The following is a 10,558-nucleotide window of genomic DNA, read 5'->3' as shown; positions in this document are numbered from 1 at the left end:
AACTTACCGATTATTTAACATGTAACCATAATAAATACTCCATCCAAACAAGTATAGAATAGATTCCCTATCACATTCACTCAACCACTAAGTTAGTCTTATGGCATGACAAGATAATAGTATATCTAGATGAGCTCATCTCATCTTTATTCCCAATTTACATCTGATGTTATTCCCATTGAATTTCTCGGTTCTCCGATGGATATCTCATTTCCCGTCAATTCGTACAAGTGATCATTTTGAGTATGCACTCCCGCGAACCTCGCATCTTACGACAGAATTGCCAAATCAAGCTAAATTCCCCATAATACAAACTCATTGAGTAAATGTCGGGATTACTAGTCTAGACTAAATCCCCTTACAAAGACATATACTCTAATGAGTTCGGATCTGAATTACCAGTCCAGGCTAAATTCAAATCCTACTTTGGATTACCCGTCCGGGCTGAATCTTTAAGGCACATATATTCTTCGAGAGGCTAGACCACTTTCGGATCACCCGTTCGGGATAGATCCTTTTCACCGTCAATATATTTTCGAGATGTTCCATCGAATAGCCCTATTCATTCAACCGGGACATTCTTATATGCATTTTACTTGCTTTATCAAATCTCATAAATTATCATGTAATAGGCAATTACCACATTTATACAATCAAGAATATACATTTTAAGTACATTAGAGTCTACTTTGAGTTATTCGAACTTACTTGGTGATCGTTTCGGATTTGGGCTTTGATCACTTTGAAACCTTCCGTTTCCCTCGGTCAACTTTCGGATTTGGTTTATCGAGGTCTAAATCAGCAAAATAACTATATCAATACATCATTTAATTCATTTTCAATCCCTATCTCATCCTAGGAAAAAATGACCAATTTGCCCCTGAACCTTGCTAAAATTATGATTTTGCCCTCAGGCTCGTAATTCGATTTTGATCGCATTTTCTAATCATTCAAGCCTAGCCTAATAATATTTATGCTTATGGCATCTTACAATTCCATCTATATCATACATTTCTTACCCATTTCACAAACTTTGCAAAATGGTTCAATTAGGTGTTTTCATGCTAACACCTTTCATAAAAGTTGTTTGTCTAACAACTAAAACTCATATTCTTCCACCAAAACTCAGCAAAGCTCATGAACCCTTTCATGGCAACTTCCTAGAACATTTACCATTTTGTAACATAGTCCCCTTAAAAGAAAGCTCATGGAAAGGGATTCTAAAAGTACAAAAATTATCAAGGAAATCACTTACTTGTGTGAGTAATGAGTTGCTGAAATTTAAAGCGTCAAAAAACCTTCTCTTTGTTGAAATTTTCGGTGGAACAATGGAGAAGATGAAGTATGATATCATCTTTTCTTTATTATAATATTTCAAGTCAAATAGGCCCACCTAACTCACCTAAACCAAAATTTTTGTCTCCTATATTACTATGGCCGGCTACCATTGTTTTTAAAGGGTTAATTGTCCTTTACAAGCCTCCAAAAAATTAGTCCATGACAAATTAACACTCTTTTTCTATCTAATTTGGACTTTTACACTTAATGCGATTTAGTCATTTTTCACTATTAGACTCAAAATCGCTAAAATTAATTCATCAAAATTTTCATGTATCTATATAATCATGCTAGTACACCAAAAATATAAATAAAATAATTTTCTTAGCCTCAAATCCGTGGTCTCGAAACCACTGTTCCGACTAGGCCCTATATTAGGATGTTACAATTCTTCCCTCATTTAGGGACTTTCGTCCCCGAAAGTCTTACCAGAAAACAAATTCGGGTATTGTCTCCTCATGACTTCTTCAGGCTCCCAAGTGGTTTCTTGCAATCCATGCCTATACCATAACACTTTCACCAAAGCTATATCCTTGTTCCTCAACTGTTTAACTTCCCGAGCCAAAATCTTGACTGGTTCCTCACCATAGGTCATATCCGGTCTAATCTTGACTTCCGTCGGTGAAATCACGTGAGAGGGGTCTGATCGATATCTATGCAACATGGAGACATGAAATACATTATGGACCTTTTCCAATTCAGGTGGCAATGCTAAACGGTAGGCTAATGGTCCAACTCTTTCATTGATCTCATAAGGTCCAATAAACCGTGGACTCAATTTGCCTTTCCGGCCAAATCTCAATACTTTTTCCCATAGAGATACCTTAAGAATACTTTATCCCCAACGTGAAATTTAATTTCTTTTCTTTTCAAATTGACATACGATTTTTGTCTGTCCGATGCCTCTTTCAAGCAGGCACGGATCACCTTAACTTTTTCTTCCGTTTCCTTGATTAAATCTACCCCGTGAATCTGGTTTTCCTTGAGTTCCATCCAATACAATGGAGTTCGACACTTCCGGCCATACAATGCTTCATACTGAGCCATCTTTAAACTTTTTTGAAAGCTGTAGTTGTAGGCGAATTCCACAAATGATAAATATTTTTCCCAACTGCCTTGAAATTCAAGGACGCAACATCATAACATGTCCTCAAGAGTTTGAATCATCCGTTCAGACTGACCGTCCATCTGAGGGTGGAATGCCGTACTAAAATTCAATTTAGTACCCAAAGCTTCTTGTAGCTTCTTCCAAAATCTTGAAGTGAATCTTGGATCTCTATCCGAAATAATTGATAACGGTACTCCATGTAACCTTACGATCTCGAATATGTACAAGTCAGCCAACTTGTCCAGAGAGTAATCGGTTCGCACTGGGATGAAGTGTGACGACTTTGTTAGCCTGTTAACTATAACCCAAATAGCTTTTTTCTTTTTCGGAGTCAATGGTAATCCGGTCACGAAGCCCATGGTAATCTTGTCCCATTTCCATTCGAGAACCAACACAAGCTGTAACAAACTCGAAGGTACTTGGTGTTTAGCCTTGACCTGTTGACATATCAAGCATTTCGATACGAATTCTGAGATGTCTCTTTTCATATCCGACCATCAATACATTTTCTTAGGGTTGTTGTACATTTTTACACTATCCGGGTGGATGGACAAACAACCACCATGTGCCTCACTCAGAATCTTCTGAATTAGCTCATCGTTCTTTGGTACACAAATTCTGTCTTTGAACATTATACAACCATCGGTACTAATACGAAGATCTGAATCAATCTCTAACTCACATTGAGTTCTCTTGGCTTGCAGTTTCTCATCATCTTTCTGAGCTTCACGAATTTCATGAAGAAAAGTCGGTCTGGCCCTCAACTCTGCTAGGATCGAACCATTATTAGATATAGTTAACTGAGTGTTCATGGCTCTCAAAGCAAACAGCGACTTCCTGCTCAAGGCGTCGATGACTACATTCGCCTTTCCCAGATGGTAATCAATGATTAGTCCATAATCTTTAATCAGCTCTAACCATCTCCTTTGCCTCAGGTTCAATTCTTTCTGAGTCATTAGATACTTTAAACTCTTGTGGTTGGTGAATATATGACACGTCTCACCATACAAATAGTGCCTCCAAATCTTCAAAGCCAAGACGATTGCAACAAGCTCTAAATCGTGTGTTAGGTAGTTCTTCTCGTGAGGTTTTAGTTGCCTCGAAGCATAGGCGATCACTTTGCCCTCTTGCATAAGTATACAACTCAGTCCATTTAGGGATGCATCACTATAGACCACAAACTCTTTTCTTGACTCGGGTAATACCAAAAACTGGAGCCTCGATCAACAACATCTTTAAGTTTTCAAAACTCTGCTGGCATTCCTTGGACCATTTGAACTTAACATCCTTTTGTAGCAATCTCGTTAATGGATTTGCAATCATGGAAAATCCTTTTACAAAGAGTCTATAGTAACCGGCTAAGCCTAAAAAGCTTCTAACCTCGGTTACATTCTTCGATGGTTTCCAATAGATGATAGCAGAGATCTTGTTTGGATCAACCCAGATACCCTCACTTGAAATGATGTGACCCAAAAACCCCACCTCGCGAAGCCAGAACTCACTCTTGAGCGTAAAGTTGCTTATCCCGTAGAGTCTGTAATACAGTCCTCAAGTGTTCCATATGCTCCAACTCATCCTTGGAATAAATGAGGATATCGTCAATAAACACTACAACGAACTTGTCCAAGTGCGGCCAAAACACCCTATTCATTAAATCCATGAATACAGCTGGGGAATTCGTTAGACCAAATGGCATGAATAAGAATTCATAGTGACCGTATCTTGTCCTAAAGGCAGTCTTGGGCACATCCAACTCTTTAACTCGCAATTGGTAGTAACCGGACCTCAAGTCTATTTTGGAAAACACAGTGGCCCCTTTCAACTGATCGAACAAATCATCAATCCTTGGCAATGGCTACTTGTTCTTAATGGTCACTTTGTTGAGTTGTCTGTAATCTATGCATAACCTCATCGATCCATCCTTCTTTCTAACAAACAAAACAGGAGCACCCCAAGGCGAAAAACTCAGCCTTGTAAAGCCTTTGTCAGTCAATTCTTGCAACTGTACCTTTAACTCTTTCAATTCAGTCGGTGTCATTCTAAAAGGGGCAATAGAAATAGGCACTATTCCGGGTGCTAGCTCAATACCAAACTCTACCTTTCTAATAGGGGTAATCTGTAATACCAAAAATTTTCTGATAAAATATTATCCGTGATATAGTAAAATAAGGAAATAAAGTGACAAAAGGAATTTTTGAGTGATGTCAATATTGAGAAGTATATTATGATATATTAATTCAAGAAAGGACTAAATTGCAAAGATGAGAAAAGTCTTGTTGCACAAGAGTAAATACTCAAAATTTAAGGGGTTGAAGTGTAAATATAAAAAGTTGAAGGACTAATGGTGCAAACATTTTAAGGGTGGAATGATCTAGAAACCAAGAAAATTGATGAATTAGGACCAAATTGAATAGGTAAAAAATTATGAGGACTAAATCGCAATTTTACCAAATTAAGTGATGACTCAAGGATGGAATTCTAAAAGATCATGAAGGGCAAAATGGTCAATTAGTAAGAGAGAGAATTCTAGAATGTAATGATTATGTTGATGATATTTTAAATTAATTAATTAGATAAATATTATTTTATTAATATTTTATTAATATTTAGTATAAAAGGAAGGAAAGATGAAGAATTATCAACACATTTCCTTTCCCATGCAAACTAACATAAGATAAGAAGAAGAAAAGAAGTTTGCTTTCTTTACAATTTAGTCCTTCCACCAAAAATTCATTATTTTCACCTAAAAATTGAAAGAATTTCCATAGCCATCAAGAGAGAAAGATAGCAAGGAGATGATGGGGAGCAATAATATCAAGTTGGATTCAAGAAATCGAAGCTGGAGGAGAGAGAAAAATCAAGTTAAAGATTGAAGTCAATAAGAAAAGGTAAGTACATCAAGATTTCAATATGTTTTTAAGTTTGTTATTATTGATAAAGCATGGAAATAATGTTATAGTAGAGTTTTCTTATATAAGGTCCTATGTTCTTGATATGTTAGTGAAGAAAAAATAAGAGAAAGTGATGAGAAATGGTGTAGAAAAAGAAAATAAGGATGTTATAACATGGTAATTAATATCTTGTACTAAAACAGTTTTGGACAGCAACAGTAGTCTAACTTTGAAAAATCATCAAAAATTGTAGAAATCTAATTATAGGATGAATAAAATATTAAATTAAATATTATTAAGTCTAGTTTATTATAGAAGAAATTATGTAAGCAATGGAATTTTAAATCATGAGATATGATGAATTTTGTGAGACAAGGTCAGAATGATTTCGGGTTCCCCTGTTCTGAATTTGTAAAATCATAAAAAAATTGGATAAAAATAATTAGGGCTTAAATTTATATGTTTAGAATCCTGAATGAGTCTATTTTCAATAGAAACAAATATGAACATCATTCGAATTCTGTATAAGGAGATAATTAGTTTTTAGTGAAGAAGGGTCACAACTGTCAGACAGCAGAATAGGGGTAACTTTAAAAAATAAACTGTACTTATTTACTGAACAAAAAATTCTGAAAATTTTATGGTAATAATATATATGAGTCTAGTTTCAGGGAAAATTATCGAATCTTAATTTTGAGTCTTATAGCTCTAGATATAAATAATTTAGTGACTATGACACAGATGGACAGCTTGAATATTCATAAAAGTAAATAATAAAGATTATAGATAATGTTACTTACAAGTGTGCTACATACATCAAGGATGTGGAATGGAGAGGAGGAGGAGGAAAACATATATGAATATTCATTAAGCATGGCTAATTTGCATATTTTAGGCTTAGGGACTAAATTGAATAAAAGTAAAAGTTTATGGGTAATTTTGTAAAAATGTCAGAAATGACCAAATTGCATGAAATGGATTATTTTATTATTTAAATTACAAAATTGAATGAAATTATTAATTTAGTACAAGATCGGGGGAAAGCATGTTTTAGGGATTAAATTGAAAAGTGTTGAAATTATGGAAAATTCTGATATTTTATAGAATTCATGGGATGTTATCAATATATATGAGAATAATAGTTGGAAATAAGGATTAAATTGCAAGAATTTTATTTTCCTGACCCTAAGGACGAAATCATCATTAATTAAAAGTTTAGGGGCAAAATGGTAATTTTGCCTAGAGCATTAATTAAATCATTAGAAGATGAAATGAATGAAAATGATGGTCAAATTTATTTATAAAGATCCGGATGACTCAAATATGAGACTTGATCGTGGAAAAGAAAAGATATCGGATTAATGAAATTATAAACACAAACAAGTAATGAGGTAAGTTCATGTAACTTGAATTATATTATTAAATGCTTAAGATTGTATGTTATTTATGTTAATATGATTTGAATGCTCATTGTATGAAAATTTATGAAACATTGATATATTTGATAAAATGGGATGAAATCCCAGTTGAATGAAAGGAAAATTCGATGGATCTCTGAAAAGGAATTGACGGTAAAAAGGATCTAGCCCGGACGGGTGATCCTATTCTGATATAGCCCTCCTGAAGAATACGTGTAAAATGGATTTAGCCAGACGGGTAATCCGAATTAGGGTTTGAATTTAGCCTAGACGGTAATTCGGATCCAAGCTCATTAGAGTAATTGTCGTTGCGAGATTTAGCTTTGACCGTAATCCAAACAATACTCTATGGGTTTATATTACGAGGATTTAGCTTTGACCGGTAATCCCACCGTAAGGATGAGGTTCATGAGTGTGGTCTCGATATGAAATGTAAGACCATGGTTGAAAGATACCATGGCGACTGGTATGAAACGTGTAAGACCATGGTTGAAAGATACCATGGCAACTCGATATGAAATGTGTAAGACCATGGTTGAAAGATACCATGGCAACATGATATGAAATGAACAAGACCATGGTTGAAAGATACCATGGCAACATGATGAAAATGAGTAAGACCATAGTTGAAAGACAAGATGGCATCATGTCAAAGATAAATAAGACCGTGGATGGGAGACGCCTAACATCATTGAACAATTGATATTCGGGTAATATGTATCGGATGACGAATGGTTATATGAAATAATTATGAAGATAGATAAATGAAATAAGTATAAGTATGGAATATAATTTATGTTAAGTTTGATATAAGCTATTACCTAATAAATATACATAAAATATATGGAAATGATGGAGCATGAAATATTGATATAATGAAATGAATGATATATGCTTATGAAGAAAGCGGTAAGAGCATGATATGTTTCATGACATGTACATATATGATTATCTTTGATATGTTGATACAAGGAAATTATGTAAGTTGAGACTATTATTAAACTCAAGTGCGATATGTCGAAAAAATATATATATCAATGTTGAATTTATATGAGATATGTGCAAGTATACTAACAATGTTGCTGTTTGATGCTTATACAAGTGTCAAACTGTTGATTGAATGGTAATATATCTATTTATATGATGCATTGAATCGGTAAGTATTTAAATTTTTTTTAGTGATCTATAAATGGTAGTAATGCTCCGAAACCCTGTTCTGGCAGCGGATACGGGTTAGGGGTGTTACAATAACCCAGATAACTCTTTGGGAAACACATCCGGATATTCTCGTACCACCGGTATTGACTCTATCTTCAATTCAGATTCTTTGGTATTCAAAACAATGGCTAAGTAGGCTTCATACCCTTTCCTCAAATACCTTTGGGCCGTCATCAAGGAAATCATAACCAGTGATGAGTCCGACTCACTTGAGTCAACTCAGAGAGTCTCACCATTAGGACACGTCAATTCAACATACTTGCTACCACAATTTACAACCACGTCATGAATGGTCAACCAGTCCATGCCAAGAATTACGTCGAACTCATCAAAAGGCAAGAGCATAAGGTGGGCCGGAAACCAATGGCCTTGAATCGTCAAGGGACAATTCTTACAAACTTTATCTACCAAGATAGACTTGCCTAGAGGGTTCGACACTCTAATTACAAATTTAGTGAGTTCTATAAACAAGTTCATACTAGACGCCAATTTCATATAGATGTATGAATAGGTCGGCCCCGGATCGATCAAAGCAATAACACGAGTATTATAAAGAGAAAATATACCCGTTATGACATCAGGAGCAGAGGCCTCCTCTCGAGCACGGATCGCATAGGTTCTTGCTAGAGCTCGAGCCTCTGATTTTGCAGTGGAGTTTCTGGAAACTGTTCGACTATCACTAGCACTTTCGGGAGGTCTAGGAGGTCTACTCCGAGAATTAAGAGCAATTGATTTCGGAGCTAGCTCAACTTCTCTATTCGATCTTTCCGGGCAATCTCTAAGGAAGTGGTCGAGAGAACCACATCTATAACATCCCCACTCCTCATTCGGCATTCCCCGAAGTGGAATTTGTCACAACTCATGAACTTCGGTCTTTGATCATCAACGCTTCCCATATTTGTGGCTGAAAGATAAGAAGACTTTGGGTTATGGCGCTTGGAACTCTTTGCATTGCCTGAGTATCCCACTGATGAAGTGGAGCGGTCTTGGCGACTCCTTGATTTCTTTATAGGAAAAGAATGCGCCTTCGTACTAGTCCTCTTACTTGATACTCGAGCCTCTCTCTTGGCTTGCTTCCTTTCATTGTTAACCCCTTCGGCCTTCTTAGCCCGATCAGCTAAGGCAGCGAATTCTAGTATCTCAAGAATTCCAATCAACAGCTTAATTTCTTCATTCAAACCCTCATCGAAACGTTTACACATTTCAACTTCTGTTAGGGCCCATTCATTCGTATACTGGCTTAGCCTCACAAATTGTCTTTCGTATTCAGACACAGTTCTATCTCTTTGTTTGAGTTCTAGGAACTCTTTTTGTTTCTGATCTAAAAACCTTTGACTGATAAACTTCTTTTTAAACTCGGCTTAGAAAAATTCTCATGTAATGGTCTCTCTTTGTGTTACCGAGGATATGGTCTTCCACCAATTATATACAGTATCCTTCAGAAGAGATACCACACATTTCAAACTTTCTTCTGGAGTACACAACAAATCATCGAGCACTCTCATAATATTTTCAAGCCAAAATTTCGCACGTTCTAAGTCATCATCTAGGGTGGCTCTGAACTCTTCGACTCCATATTTCCTGAGTTTGTCTACCGGAGCCTTTCCCAATCTCACAGTTCCACGGCCCGTGGTGCTTCCTCAGCTTGGGTGGCTGGTGGAGGAGGTTGGGGTATCTCAGGACGATTTCTCATATATTCCCTAAACCACTCGTCTATCATCTTGAAGAAGGCAACTTTCGCCTCTTCCCGGCCCCGAGACTGGGCCTTCTACTACTAGAATTATCCCTCTGTAAAGAAGCTGGAGCATAGCTCTCGGCTCCCTAAGACTCATCTCGAGCTTGATCGGAAGACATTTTCTATATTCAAATACGATTAAAAAGGTTAGGAGATGTCACATTATCATCACTTGTATAATGACATGTATAACTAGATTCAATACATGCTACGTTAGTCTGAAAACTGACTAAATCGTAGCTCTGATACCAATAAATGTAACACCCCTCGCCCGTATCCAACACCGGAATAGGGTTTGAGGTGCTACCTAGCTTAAACTCAATCAATCTTAGGAAATCAAATCATAAAATCTTGATCAAATTAAAACTTTTTGTTTTATAAGCAATTTGTCCTTTAAATGACTTACGAGGCCCAAAACATACATTCAAGATGGTTCGGGACCAAACTGAGAATTTAAGATAAACTTGGAAAAACTTTATGCTCTAGGCTCCACACGCCTGTGTGGCTTGGGCATGCCCATGTCCTTAGCCCATGTGCAACACTGACTTCAATGCACGGCTATGGTTCACGCCCGTGTGACCTGCCTGTGTACGATACTGAATTTAAGACGTGGCCATGGCACACTCTCGTGTGGCCTGCCCGTGTGGACAAAAGAGGTCATTTCCAAGCCATTTTGTCACCCATTTTACTCAACCTATACAAAATCATTTCAATATACTAATTTCACCATAATGAACGCTAACTCATCCATAGAAAGAATATTATATGCTTTTACCAAAATGAATAACAGCCACTATTCTAGGCTTGATACAAAATAAAAGGCTTTTGACTTTGCTAAAATACATAACCA

General features: G+C 36.3%; 1 protein-coding gene across 1 annotated transcript; it reads right to left on the bottom strand.

The window, feature by feature from the left end:
• Window positions 1-8,192: 8,192 nt before the first annotated feature.
• Window positions 8,193-9,175, bottom strand: LOC108484762 (uncharacterized). The gene is made up of 2 exons (XM_017788664.1): window positions 8,841-9,175; window positions 8,193-8,751 (listed from the first exon to the last, which is right to left on the bottom strand). Exons 1-2 carry the CDS (start codon window positions 9,173-9,175, stop codon window positions 8,193-8,195), a joined length of 894 nt encoding a protein of 297 aa, XP_017644153.1.
• Window positions 9,176-10,558: the final 1,383 nt, after the last annotated feature.

Source organism: Gossypium arboreum, chromosome 6, assembly GCF_025698485.1.
Source record: "Gossypium arboreum isolate Shixiya-1 chromosome 6, ASM2569848v2, whole genome shotgun sequence".
Classification (NCBI taxonomy): domain Eukaryota; kingdom Viridiplantae; phylum Streptophyta; class Magnoliopsida; order Malvales; family Malvaceae; genus Gossypium; species Gossypium arboreum.
The sequence above is the reverse complement of the archived record's forward strand: the minus strand, read 5'-3'. Positions and strand labels throughout refer to the sequence as shown.

Bases quoted from the DNA above. Each gene is read 5' to 3' on its own strand.
- LOC108484762 (XM_017788664.1), bottom strand. From the start codon at position 9,175: ATGTGTAAACGTTTCGATGAGGGTTTGAATGAAGAAATTAAGCTGTTG. The intron at 8,752-8,840 runs GTTCATGAGTTG...CCACTTCCTTAG, and splicing joins GTTGATGATCAAAGACCGAA to AGATTGCCCGGAAAGATCGA.